Source organism: Pelophylax lessonae (genome assembly GCF_965119305.1).
Source record: "Pelophylax lessonae genome assembly, chromosome: 12".
Lineage (NCBI taxonomy): Eukaryota > Metazoa > Chordata > Amphibia > Anura > Ranidae > Pelophylax > Pelophylax lessonae.
Window position 1 is genome coordinate 61645258 of NC_138779.1, and position 15037 is coordinate 61660294.

General features: G+C 41.7%; 1 protein-coding gene across 5 annotated transcripts in view; it reads left to right on the forward strand.

The window, feature by feature from the left end:
• The window catches only part of ZBTB16 (zinc finger and BTB domain containing 16), a 197763-nt gene that overhangs the window by 107251 nt on the left and 75475 nt on the right, over nt 1-15037 (forward strand). For all 5 annotated transcript variants that reach the window (XM_082273373.1, XM_082273375.1, XM_082273376.1 and 2 more), the window contains exon 3: nt 7412-7509. In XM_082273373.1, the coding sequence (XP_082129499.1) occupies nt 7412-7509 (98 nt within the window). The remainder of the gene's footprint in view (nt 1-7411; nt 7510-15037) is intronic.

Here is a 15037-nt window from a genome sequence, read left to right on the forward strand (position 1 = left end):
AATTTTGATGTGTCTTTAACCGATAGCGATAAAGCCAGAGTACAGGCCACCAAAAGCATAGTTTCATTGAGGTACCTCAAAAGCAATTTGATGAGATAAACCCCCAAAAAAGTAAATCCAGAGTCCAGCCTTCTGCACCTGAATAGGGACTCCGGGTTCCATCTGCCAAGCTCTCACACGCACCCAAAAATCTCAATTTGTTCTTTTTGTGTGATTTGCTCTATGCTTTGTGACCATCCCAAGCACTGGTTGCTACAGTCAGCCTTTCAAATGTTGATAAAACATCTGCCAAAGGTGGTAGTTTTTTTTTTTTTTTTTTTTTCCAGAACTTCCGATTTTTCTCTTCTCATAAGACGATTGTGTGATTACAGCAGACAGATTATCACAATTAGCCTTCTAAGGATGTTAATGCAATGGTTTGTCATGTATCGAGAGAAAATAACAGGTTTAGAATCGGAGACCAGATTTGCTAAAAACCCTTGCAAAACACTTGTGTATAACTGACATAAAAGCCCCCCCCCCCCCCCCCCCCAAAAAAAAGTGTGTAGATTCCTTTTTAGGTTTTCCAAAGTGAAAACTCCTCTTATCCATGCAAACCACTGTCCTCCTAAATGTTGGATGGCAGACATTTTTAAGTAATATCTGAGTTTGAAATGCAATTCTACCATTGGCTATACAGTATTTGTAGTCTTCGTGTTCTCTTTGTGGTATTCTGTTTCCTAACACTATTTTTATTACAACATATTGACAGGTTTATATAATTTTGTTCACACTGGAATGATTTTGAGCTTTTGTGTAGAACTGTGGTAGGAAGACTTAGATCGCAAGCTCCTAATGGGGCAGGAAATAAAATCGATGATTGTGTATTCTGAAACATATACTGCCTTATTAAGTACATTTAGAAAATTAACCTTTTATATAGGCACTACCCTAATAAAGTGGCTGTAAACTTTTTTTTTTACCTTTTTTATGCATTCCCTGCAGTATGGTAAAAAAAAAACACCCCACTAACTGTTCTACACCCCCCCCCTCCCCCAACCTTAAACCCCAAGGCCCCTTTCACACAGACATTTTGATTGGGTCCGCCTATCTGTTTTTCAGGGGGACTTGATCAGGACCTCCATTGCTCTCTATGGAGCAGCAGATGTCGGCGGATATGTGTCCACGGACACTCGCTGACATCCAATCAGGTCTGCTAAAAACACAGATGGGTATCCCCATCCATCCATCTGGCAATTCGATTTGGTTAACAGTCAGATGGAAAAGAACAGGCAATCTGTTTCCATCTGACCGCCCCATAGAGAGCAGGCTCTGTCCGTGTCTGCTTTGCATCAGCAGAGCGGACACAGACGTGTCATCTGCCTGCTCAGCAGGGATCAGTGGAGAGATCCCCTGCTGAGCAGGCAGATCCACTGGTGGAATCCGCCCCATATGCCTCTCTCGGCTTCAGCACTGTCACAGCGGCACCATTGCTCTCCTCTTCCCCTTCTCACAGGAGGCACTGAGGGCAGTGGGAAGCCATAGACTTCTCCCGCTGTAAGTCAAAACTCCTGTGAGGTGGGAGCGGTAGCATGGCTTGTTGGTATCTATGGACACAGCCTGTCTGAGCAATGTGCCCCTGTGTGTCTCCTTAGCACACAGCTTGCTGTAAGGGCGCTCTGAAGGAGTGGACATTGCTGTGCTGGTAGGGGCCTGCCAAAAAGGAGGTAAGCAAACCACTCTCTAATATAGTTGCATATAGCAGGTAAGTATAACAGCATTTTTTTATTTTAGAGAAAAAATGCCTTTTTTTTATCACCTTTAATATACAATGAAATATGTTGTCATTGCTCAGATGCTAGATTTTTCCAGTTTGAAGAGTTTTGACTGCTCACTGCAAATTGCAAGCAAAGTGCATGGGTCAATATAAATTAAATACAAATAATCTCTGTGTGCATATTTTTATTTTAGATGAAATTACAGTTGGAAGAAATTCTATTTAAATACTGCATAGTTAGGACAAATAGCGCTGCTGTTCAGAGACTTATTGCAGTCACACACTCCAAATTATAGCTATTTCCTAAATCATTAGTGCTTTCAGATTCTTCCCCAGTGGGGTGTTTTAGATCCTAATCCATGATTATTATTCATGGCTCTGCTGTAATTCCAGATAGATCAGTCAAATCTGTCAGTGTAATCTGTGAGTTTTATCAGTTAATTGAGACAAGTTGATCCCACTATCCTGTTATTTGTTTCCCTTTATTGTACAGATAAAGTTCTTTGTCCTTTTGGTGGAAAGTGTTGTGTCTGTTCTATTTATCTATTTTAGGAGGAGATTTGGAATGCCTGTTGGCTGTTAAATATAAAGCAGGTAATAGAGCCTTAGGTGACGGTAATCCTAAACTATCTATGGGATGCTGAATATTCATAGCATAATGTTGGCAATACAAGGCCATGCATAGGCAATTGTGAAAATCTTCTCAACTTTTCTTAACCACTAGTACAATTTTTTTTTTTTTTTTTTTTTTCTTTAATTGGAAAAGAAGTGACGTATGAATGAATGTTTAAACCCTCAACGTGTATAAACCCAAAATATGTTTTTAGTTCTGTCTCACCATATACAGTTTTACTAAGCAAATCAAATTTTATAAACATGCTGCAAATTTTCTTACTTGGTGCTACATCCTTTATTTTAGGCCGACAGTGCTAAGCCATTGCCCCACAATTCCCTCAAGTGTTGTCAGAGTGGCAGGTGTGCTCCTTCAGTTCACCAATGGACTGCCCATCCTCTGCTGTTAATTGGCAGTGGCTTACCATATGTGCAAGACATTTTGTGTTACTAAGACCGTAAAACAATTTTTTTATTTTTATTTAAAAGAGTGGTTGTTGCTTTAGTAGTAGTCTTGTACACTGAGATTTTTATTAGCAAGTAGAGCTGCATGATTTTGGATAAAATGAAAATAATTTTTTTGCTTAGAATAAAGATCACCATTCTATCATGATTCTCGGTGTAACCTCTTTTACAATATACAAAAAAAGCAGGCTAACTTTACTGTTTAGTGTTTTCTTCTTCTTCTTCTTTTTTTTTTTTTTTATATATTGAAGTGTATTTTTTCCAAAAAAAAGGTTCTTTTGACACCGATTCGCAAATGCAATGTGACCTAAAATATTGCAACCACCGCCATTTTATTCCTTTAAGGTCTCTGCTAAAAAAAAAAAAAAAAAAAAAAAAAAAATATATATATATATATATATATATATATATATATATATATATATATATATATATATATATATATATATTAAATGTTTGGGGGTTATAAGTAGTTTTCTAGGAATAAAGATGTATTTTAACTTGTAAGCAACAAGTGTCAGATAAAGGCTTAGCCTTTTAGGCCCCTTTCACATGGGACTGATCCATTTGGACGGACTCCGCTAGCTCGGCGGGGATCGTTCCATTGATCCCCGCTGAGCTGGTGGATGGCAGGACAGTCTCCGCTCACTGTGCAGAGACGAACCTGTCAGTCAGCCTGTCCGTTTTCATCCTATCCGACCCACTGGACGGATGGTGAACGAATCACCATCTGTCTGTTTTCAGCGTATCTTTTCCGATCGGATGCCAAGCGAGTGTTCCGCCTGCCCATAGAGGAGAATCGGTGGCCTGATCAGATCCACCTGAAAAATGGATAGGCGGACCTGATCGGTCCGATCGCGTGAAAGGGGCCTAAGTAGTTAAACTGCCCTCATTTGCAGACCGAAGTTCATCCCTTTTGATATAAAACATGGGTGTCCAACCTTTTGGCTTCTCTGGGCCACATTGAGTGTAGAGAAATTTTCTCGGGCCGCATATAAAATCTATACTATAGTTAAGGTATATAAATAATAAAACTCTGACACCCCCCCCCCGCACTAATTTAACACAACTAGAGGATGATGCCCTCTGAGGCAGCCTCTGCCTACAGTTAGTTGGAAGCCGCTGTGGCCGTGCCCCCGACCCGACATCCTTCCTCCCCAGCAAAAAAATATAAAAAATTGTCAGGAGGCAGTGGGCCGCATTGCCTGTTCAGGTTGGACATGCCTGATCTAAAAGAACCAAATATAATGTATATTTTTATCTCCGCGCTCAGCAATGTTGTAATAAACTTTGCTGGCTGCCTTTTTTTTTTTTTTTTTTTTTTTGACCACTCTTGAGTAGAAAACGGCTCTGCACTTCTTTAGCATGAATCATGGAAATGCCGGATTAAGATAGCGAGGGGGGTTGAATCGAGATTTTTCGACGATTATTCGTGCAGCTCTATTAGCAAGTAATGCGAAGCAGAGTTCCAATTTAGCACTCTGTTCACCCGCTTACTTATGTTTTTACTTAAAACTATGTTGTAGCAAGAAGATCGAGTTGGCGCACAGTAAGGCACAAGGGTTTTAGTCCTCCTTACTTTGAAACTTCTGAAGTTTTAGAGATGGCTGGCAAGGAAACAGGAATTCATAGCATTCCCTGCCAGCACTTTCTCATGAAGCAGAGTACACAATGTTTGTCATATACACTACAGCTATCCGAAGATTTGTTCTGTCTGCTTGGCAAAGTAATATCAATGTATTGCCTGTTTAGTACCCTGGCTTGTTCTGAGGGGATTTTTGACTACTTATGACATTTTGTTTTTATCTATTTCACTTTGGTCAAGAGCAACTTTATGTAGTTCCAGTTATTGCAGGAGGATGTGGGTAAGGTGTTAGTAGATAAAGGTATGTAAGTGTGTGATACTAAAACTCTAGGCCTCTCAAAGTTGTGCGCACAAGGACTGCTTAAAGAAAACTAGAGCAAAAGTGGACATGCTGCCCTTAGCCAACCGAATGTAATTTTCCAAGAGCAGTCTAGTTGCTTTGGATAGCAATTTTTTACACTATTCTTTTATACCTCAGGCTTACAGGGTCAAAGTATTGCAAACTGATTCATTAGAACTTAAAAGTAGGAGTTTTTTTTTTTTTTAATTTTATCTTCTCATTTAAGAATTTTGCTTACCTAGGTCGGTACGATGCTGAATCTGTCCCCCGGCAGCCTCTAAGACGGAGAACCGAGTGATCAAACACTGCAGATCCATCAGTTCTCACAGCTCCCTGAGCAGAGAGCCAGTGACTGTCAGTGGAGTGCTGGGCTGTGGAGGGGGCCAGAACAGCCAGTTTAGGCTCTCGGCGGCTTGCTGAGCTAGGTGCTGGTCCAGACATGTGGGCGGATCCCGACTCTATTGTCGCAATCTTCCCCGAGCCTGGACTGGCTCTGTGACTTCAGCCGACAGCGTGCTTAAGAATGATCTGCACTCCTCTGATCCACACGAGAAGTACAGCCAAGTGAGCTTTGGATGCACTTCTCCTTTTTAAAGTCAAATTAGTCAAAGCTCATCACTGGTGATCCATAGTATCAAATGGTACAGTAGACTTCAGATTATTATGTTTATTTTATTAATAGGATACAGGATTTATATAGCGCCAGCAGGTTGTGTAGCTCTTTATAAAGTGAAGGCAAGCATTACAGTTACAATACAATTTGGTACAATCAGAAGGCCCTGCTTCTTGGCGCTTACAATCTAAGAGGGAGTGTGAAGTGATACAAAAAGTAATAACTGTAGCGGGTGAGCTGATGGAGAAAGTAAAAGCATAGTGTATTAGAAGCAGGATAGGCTTCTTTAAAGAGAAGGGTTTTCAGGGATGGTCTAAAGATGGATAAATTAGGAGATAGTCAAACAGATTGGGGTAGAGAGTTCTAAAGGAAGGGAAAAGCTCAGGAGAAGTCCTGGAGGTGAGCATGGGAGGACCAGAGAGAGTAGTTTGGTTGATATTTTGAGACCAAATTAGTGATGTAGCTGGGGGGAGAGTTGTGGATTTCTCTGTAGGTTGTTGTTAGTACTCTTTAAGGCGAGAGTACGAGTACTGATTCTTTTTCTTAAGTACTCGCTGATACCTATTTTGCCCTTTTGGTTGAACTTTTTTTTTTTTTTTTAATGCCATGACAAGTTGCACCCTATTTGAGATTTCATTGCGACTTGCATTGACCTCTGTTAAATTAAATCGCAAGCCACAATTAAATCGGAGGTCCAAATCAAACTGATCTGTGACTTTGAAATTGTGCTGAAGTGGCGTGATTTCAAAGCTGCAGATTAGTGTGATTTGGACTTCTGATTTCATTGCGGCTTCATTTAACAGAAGCCAATGCAAGTCACAATGAAATTGCAAAAAGTATCTGTTTTTAGTATCGGAGCATTTGCATGCGTACAAGTACTTGTGCTAATGCTTAGTATCAATACGGGTATCGGTGCAATGCTACAGTAGAGGTATTCCACATTTGTGCATCACACCAAATCCTGATCTCATCTGTCTGCCTACTACCCATGGATGACGTCAACTATGATGGGGGGTCTAATTGGCACTCCAATGTATGTAAACCCCATGTAATGTCAACTATGAGGTCTTTTTGTATTGGTTTTATACAGTCTGGATGGCTAGTATCCTTGAGGCTTGCGTATTTAGGAAAGCCGTAGATGGCTCTAGAATTGTAAATGTTGCTGAAGGTGTTTTTTTTTTTTCTTTTTTAAAGCTAGGATGCCAGAACAAGTACCTCCAAGAATCGCAGGAACTCCTTTTCAGTAGATTTTCCTACTAATGGGGTCAATTCCTCATGCTTTTACTTGCATATTTATTTTTATATAGAGAAGAGTTTTGGGCTCTGCGGTTGCATCCCCTCCTGCGACATACGTCTTGTACTACAGAGTGTAATCTAGTGTGGCGGTTTTGGTTTGTGAGGATTTCTGGGATGTTGGGCTGGGCAGACTCACTGGATGTGTAACTTGATTTGCTTTATCTTTTTTTTATTTTTTTTGTCTTGTTTTGGGTGTTGTGTGGTATGATGCATTGGTGGACGGTTGTGTGGTCTACATTGGAAATGTATTGTGTGTTTTGGATGGGTGGGCATTTTTGTGTATTGGGAAATGTGAAATGTTTTTGTATTGTTTTAATGTGGTTTGTCGCTTTAATTAAATAAAAAAAAATAAGAATTAAGAGTTTTATATCGGCCAAGTTCGAAGATCACGTCTGGTTTATACAATAATCATTTAACATTTAATATGCACTATTGAGTATAGGTTAACTGCGTGATATTAGGCACTGGCTTTTTTTTTTTCTGGGACAAATGGGGAATAGTGCACAGATTTCCCTTTTTAGATAAACTTTTGGTTGTCTGTTTTATAAAAAAAAAAAAAAAAAATGAATTCCCTAGTAAGGAAGACTGTAATTTTTTATTTTTGTGCTTGAATCATGTGTTGATCTCACTTGTATATGACATGGATAACCTCGCTCAAGAAACTTCAGTTAATTTAAATTACCAGAATGTACATCATTGGTGTGCCTTTAGTGACATTTGGTGTGTGTTTTTTGTATCCTGCAGGAAGCTTCACAGTGGCATGAAGACATACGGCTGTGAGCTGTGTGGGAAGAGGTTCTTGGACAGTTTGAGGCTTCGAATGCACTTGCTGGCTCATTCAGGTAAGGGCCATCTTGATTCGACTTGGTTGAAATGTCACACACTATATTACAAGTTCACAAAGCTGATATAACCATGTTGTAGATTGAGCATAATGATGTTCATAAAAATAATAGAGTGTGCAGGATACAGACAAGCCAAGAGCCATATAACTTGATTGAGGTTAACATCTGCCAGCTGGGCATCAGCAGCCTGTATTCTACCGGAACCCATACTTCAGTGCCAGATTCATATGGTAAATTGCACTCTGTAAGTTGCAAATTTGCATGTAGTGTGGCCAATTTTCCACACAACTAATTGTCGATCTTCATGGGTCCAATAATGATTCATGGTTCATGTCCGGTATTTAGATTCCAACTTCCTCAGACTGTTGATAATGTTCTTATCAGTTGCCTAGAGTCAAAGCTGATATCCTACTGCCAGCATGATTTAAAAAAAAAAAAAAAAAAGACTTCCAGCGTATGGGAAAGTTTAGAAATACACAATGCATACTAAGTTGTAGAACTTCTAGATATAGTGCCTTCTCCCTGTTTCTTCTTCCTCTGGTAGAATGATACACAGTATAAGCAGTTGGCTTTCCTGTGCATTTGTAGAAATTCGATTTATAGAGATGGTGCCCCTGTTCTGACAAGTTTGCTAATTTGACAGATCAGCTAACGCAAATTACGCTCCGTCAGCTGATTTACAAAAAATACTTACTGCACATGTGTTCCCCTGCTAACAGGCGTGCTAACCCCCAGACCAGCAGTCAGAAGGTGGCAGAGGACCTCTTTTTACACCCAGCCAAGTCTTGAATTTCAGACTCAAAAGTGAGCATATATGACAGCTGATAGAACCAAGTGAGGGTGCCCAAAAATGTCCGTCGCCTTATGACTTTAAGTTTGGCGATAAGCAGTGCGGAGTGTACCAAGATGGCTGTCGCCACCTTCTGACTGCAGGTTTTCAAAATTGAACATCGAAACAGTCTCACGGGTTTCAAAAGACTATATATGCTCACTTTATTGCTAGGAGTCTGAAATTCAAGACTTGGTTGGGTGTAACAAGATGTCCTCTGCTGCCTTCTAATGGCAGGTGTTCTGCCAGATTAGCAAACCTGCAAGCGGTGAAGCACATGTGCAGTAAGTAATTTTGGTCAGTCAGCTGACAGGACATCGCTTCCGTTAGCTAATCTGACAGGTTTGCTATTCTGTAGCATTCCAGTAATCCATGTCCTTAGTCAGTTTGTCTTAAGCAAACTGTTTGCAGGTTTCTTGTGCATCATCTTTAGAAGAGGCTTCCTTCTGGGATGGTCTGAGCACTGACAGTCTGAACCATCCCACCCCCCCCCCCCCAACCCCTTCAACCTCTGCGGCAATGCTGGCAGCACTCATACGTCTATTTCCCAAAGACAACCTCTGGATATGACGCTGAGCACGTGCACTCAACCTCTTTGGTCGACCATGGCGAGGCCTGTTCTGAGTGGAACCTGTCCTGTTGTGTGGTCTTGGCCACCATGCTGCAGCTCAGTTTCAGGGTATTGGCTATCTTTATGTAGAGCAACAATTCTTTTTTTCAGATCTTTAGAGAGTTCTTTGCCATGAGGTGCCATGTTGAACTTCCAGTGACCAGTATGAAAGAGTGCGAGCAATAACACCAAATTTTCACACCTGAGACCTTAATACACTAACGGGTCACATGACACCAGGGAGGGAAAATGGCTAATTGGGCCCAATTTGGACATTTTCACTTAGGGGTGTACTCACTTTTGTTGCCAGCGGTTTAGACATTAATGGCTGTGGGTTGAGTTATTTTCAGGGGACAGCAAATGTACACTGTTATACAAGCTGTACACTCACTACTTTGTAAAAAAGTGTCATTACTTCAGTGTTGTCACAGGAAAAGATATAATAAAATATTTACAAAAATGTGAGGGGTGTACTCACTTTTGTGAGATACTGTAGGTTTGAGGAAGGAAGGTAGAGGGGGGCATGATTGAAACCTTCAAAAAATGAAGGGTGTGAATAAGGTTTAGAATGCCAAGTCCTTAAAATAGGTATAAGGATAATTACTAACCATAGAAAGTATTTTGGGTATCTTGGTAAGCTGCAATGTAATGCTTGTTTTTGGGTTTAATACCCCTTTAAACTTTTTAAGGGTGCAGACTCCATTGACCACTTTTTTTTTTTTTTGTTTTTTTTTTTCTGACAATTTAAGTGCAAATCCTGTAACATTTAAAGCACATTAAACAGCATAGTACTTGTGCAATGTACTGTAAAATACCTGGTTGATCCTGCCTTTTTCTCTGTTCCCCCTTAGTGAAATGACCACGGTAATCATGGCTGCTAATCCATGATACATTGGTCAATTTACGTGCCTCCCATCATCCCACTGTGTTCAGCATCTCTCCCCTCTCCCTCTCCTTCCCTGCCTGTCAGTTCCGCTGCTATTCCATGCGTCTGTAAAGTTAGTGATGACAACTGCTGGCAGCCCCTCTGTAATAAGCTATACTGTGCAGTCTGTGGTGTGTTTTTTTTTTTTTTTTTAATTATGCAGCTAAATACCTTTATGTCACATTGCTGCGGTTTGGTCACGTCAACCCCATGTGACGTTCGAGGGGAATCTCAGCCCTTCCCACTGTAGCCCTCAGATCAGGGAAGGAAAGTGGCGCAATGTCACGTGACCGCACAATGGCAATGTGAGATAAGGTATTTGGCAGCATGATTTAAAAAAAGAAAGCACAGACTGCACAGTATATCTTATTACAGAGGGGCTGCCAGTAATTGTCCTCATTAACTTAATAACCACTTTAAGTCCCTATCAGTCCTTGAGGATGCCCTTCAAATGAAAGAGGAAGTTGAAAGAGAAGGCAGGTCAGCCTTCAGCATGTATTTGGCTCCAAGTACCGAGGGGGTATGATTTTACATAGGGTCTTTCTGGCAGCAAAGCTTGCCCATATACTGTCCACACGGAACGTTTGTGCTGATGTTTACATGCTTACTACGCAAATGTACCTCATTGGTTGCTGCTGCTCGTAGCTGACCTGTAAATATCAACCATGTTTAGGCCTGTGTCGCATGCGCCTCGGCTTGTATAAGAGCCGTGTGATCAATAAGCTTTGACAAAGCTTTGCAGAGCTTTCAGCAAGCTTTGTTAAAGCTTCTAAAGTACCTTTCAGCTCCAGTTTGTAAATAATCCTAATGGGACTGTTGATTGCCACTTTAAGCAAGTTGTTTGCAGGTTTCAGCAAGCTTTCAACAAGAAAGTCTAACGCCTGCTAGCAGCTTGTTTAAAGCCGCAATCAGTACTCCCATTAGGATCACTTACAAACTGGAGCTGAATGGTACTTTAGAAGCTTCAACAGAGCTTGCTGAAAGCCCTGCAAATGCTTTGTCAGGCCAGGTTCACACACATGCGGCCACGGATTCGTGCCTGGGGTCCGGAGCATACCAGTTCAGGTGCAAATCCGGTCCAATTTTTTGCCTGAATTTGCACCAGAATTGGACCCAAAGCCACGCAGAACCCTTTTTGAATGCAGACCGCAGCCCCCTGGGACCTGTGTGAACTGGTTCCATTGAAAGCAGGTCACACTCACCTGTCATGCGAATTGGAATGCGAGGAAACCTGCATCCGATTTGCATATGTGTGAAAGCAGCCTAAAAGCTTGCTCTTCACACTGCTCTTATACAAGCTAAAGTCTGTGTGACACAGGCCTTATTTAGCAATAGGCTCCTTCCAATGAAGCCCGTGTGACACAGGCCTTAATCAGCAATAGGCTCCTTCCAATGAAGCCCGTGTGACACAGGCCTTAATCAGCAATAGGCTCCTTCCACCAAGTGTCCTTGGTTGCTAGAATGCAGGCAGCTTCTTGGTTGCTAGGACTTGGATGAACCCTGCCCTGCCGTTCAGGGTCTGTGGTTGCTGGGATGCAGACCACCATACAGGGTGGAAATGTAAACATCTATTGTCTGTAATCTGCCTTGTAAATGTTAATTACATGTCAGCCCTGAGCAGCAGCTAATAAAGTACAGTTACACTGGACGCATGTGCCCTAAATGTTGGCATAACCGTTTACGTATCCATAGTGTAAAATATGCTCAATATGTCTTGTATTGGACACAGATTTCATTGGACACAGATTTATTAATCCACTATATGGGCTGTTAGATACTTTTTCACCATCTCCATGTGGCTGAGGATCTTCACAGCAGAAACCAAACTGAATCTGTCCAGACAGTAGATTATAGTTGGATGTTCACAAACCATCTGACTGCAGATTGAGCATTTGAACCTTCCTAGACAATCCATACTTCTATCATGTGGTGTATGTCTTTGTGTGCAGTGGATTCCACCCATAGCAGAAAAGTCCAACCTGACCAATAATCCGTTTTGTCAGTTTCATAAGTCCGGGGTCAGCTGAGGTCTGTGGTAGCCCATAAAGAAATACGTATTTTCATAGAGCTTGCCATAAAATCCACAAATCTGATTTTTGTTTAAAACTTGCTGTTATCTCATTATTTATAACTGCAACACTGCGGCTATTTTTTAACACCTAACTTGAGTATCAGTACTGAATACTCGACTGTGTCCTTAACTTTCTTTTGATCTTATTTCCAAGGAGAATTGAGATATTGTGCATCCTATTAATTCAGAGGCATGCTGGACACCTCAAAACACTGGTGCAGACATAAACATGTCTGCCATATTGCAAAACTATTTTGAAATAATTACGCACAGTCTGGAAGAAAAAAAAAAAAATCAAGTTCATCACAGCTTTATCAAATATTCTTTGTATTGATCAACACATATTTTTGCAGCTGCATAAATTGTTCTATGGTAATTTTCTTTAATGTTTGTTCTGTTGCGGCTTCCCCTTTTTATTCTATCAGGTTTTATTTTTCTTTTTATTTATTTCCTTGCACTCTTTCTGCAGACAGCTTTCTTTTCTCCTTTTTAGTATTTCTTGTCCATTTTTTTGCTTTGTTTTGTTTTTACGTTGGTGGTTTGGGTTTGTTATTGTGCAGCTGGCAGAGTGCCCGTCCTGGGATTCCGCCAGAGCTCTGGTACAGTATGTACAGTGCTCTGAGCCAAGTGTATCATCATGTGAGATTACAGATGCATGCTTTCTCTATTTTCTTCCCTGCTCTAATGTACCGGGGGGTGGAGCAATGAGTGCGTAACCGGGGCACAGATTTAAAGTGTCCATTCTGTTCTCAGTTGCTCAACACAGGCTTGTACTTCCCTGCTGCAGATGCATACGAATTTACATTCAAGCACCATGGAGGAAAAACTATTGCTCTGTTTCTAACTTGGCTCATTTTAACCGTGAATATTTTATGTTGTCATTCACATTATAAAATCACTGTTTCAGCAAGTTTGTCTCAGCATAGAGAAACTGTATCAATATGTATTGAAGGACAAGTGAAGTGTATTTCTGGTGAGCACACATTTAAATTATTATTGCATTATTTACTTTTAAGTAAATGTTGATGCAACTTTCATTTATTATTCAAAATTGTTACTGCATTGTGTATTGAGTTTTCTAGATTTAGGCACTTCACCCCCTACCCTCTCCGCCACCTTTTTCACTAAACTAGCCACAAAAGGCATACTTGCACGCCAATGATCCTGTAGCATTCTGTAGAGGTCTGGGGGGCTGCATCTTTACACTAGGTCCTATGTTTCTATCTTCTCTGATGTCGTCATCAGCTGTATCTTCTTGGTTCTTGCAGCCAGCCCCCAGATGATGTGAATGTGTCGTGACACGTCATCAGGGGGCCAGCTGCAAGAATTGGGAGGACATCAGGGAATGTATACACCATTGAGTAAACAAACAGCCATCCAATGTGGGTGCCAGCCCCGACCCGTCACCGTACAATCGTAGAAATAGAAGAAAAGTTGGCCGCATTCCACCAGGAGCTTGAATGAAGTGAAATCCTTTTACATAAGCCAAACGTGAACAGGATACATGGAATACAGGTAGACTAGTTTCACACGTGTCAATGTACAAGTACTGTACTGGTGACCCTAGCATAGGGAACAAACTATTCTGTGAAAGAAAAGAAGCGGTTTACCCTTAAAGAGGAAGTAAACCCTAAAAAAACCTGTAAAGACAAAGGCATAATGAGCTAGTATGTATCGCATACTAGCTCATTATGAAATACCTTAGAACGAAGCCCTCGCAGTGCCGCCCGCTCAGCGACAGGGCGGCCGACATATCCGCCCGCCCTGCTTCCTTGTTCGCGTCATCCGGCCATCTGATTGGCTGGAGGCACGATTATATCTCTCCCACGCATGCGCGCGGGAGCCGCTGTTCACGGCACTGGGCTCTGAAGGAACGGCACGGGTGGCCGTTCCTTCAGAGCGCATGCGCCGATGACTTCATCGGCTGCATGCACTGTAAATATCTCCTAAACGGTGCATGTTTAGGAGATATTTATAGCGCCTATAGGTAAGCCTTAATATAGGCTTACCTATAGGTAAATGTAAAGGGTTGTATACAGGGTTCGTTCGTACGGTCATTAAATTCCTGGAAAAGTCATGGGATTTTGAAATGGCACTTTCCATGCCTGGGGAAGTTTTGGAAAATGACTGAACCCAACAAAGTTTTGGAAAAGTCATGGAATTGAGAAAGGAGCCACTGTGGAGCAGATGCTTAATAATTTTATTGATACATTTTACATGGTGTAAGCGTCTATCTGTATAGGAGGTAGGCGCATAGTCACTGGAGGGCCACATGAACGGGATGACGCGGGAGTGCAGTAAGCAGTTTCGGAGCACACATGTTGCCGAAACCTGTTACCGCCCCCCCCCCCCACATCATCACGTTCATGCAGCCCTCCAGTGGCTATGCTCTTCACCGCTGCCTCGATCAGAAGTGAGTCCCTGATTGGTTCTATAGTGTCATCTCTCGGCTACTGCTGGCCAGTCTCAGGGAAAAACTCCGGACCCGGAAGGACGCCTACCTTCCATGCAGATAGACGCTTACACCATGTAAAATGTGTCAATAAAATTATTAAGCATCTGCTCCACAGTGGTGTCTTTCTGTCTGCCTCTTTGTGGGACTGTGGCTTCTGCCTACAAAGAGTAAGTGCCACATATTTGTGCAATCTGTGCCATCCACCAGTCCGGCTGCACCTTCCTCATGACTGCCTGAACTGAAGCTTTATCCCCAAGCAGGAGGGCCCATTAATCTTCTTTCTCCAGTATATTGGTCAAATTAGAATAGTTACAACTTTATGGGGGTAATGCAGTTTCAGTTAACGTTAGTGTTTAGCAATGCCAGGGACATGCAGATTTAAAAATGTATGGCTTCATGATGAAAAGTAAGAGGTGGCTGGAGAAAAATCAGGACCTGGAATGTGCTAAATGTACACTGTGTCGTTAAAAACGTTTGTCATTTCAAACCTGGAAGAGGCAGCGCTGTCTAGCCATGCTAAAAGTACAAAGCACCAGTCTGCAGCTGCGTACTCGACAGCTTCCAATCCGATTGCTGCCTTTTTCGCCCGTGCCCCTGAAGTGACACCGGCTCCCAGCTTACTTACTTGAAGTCCT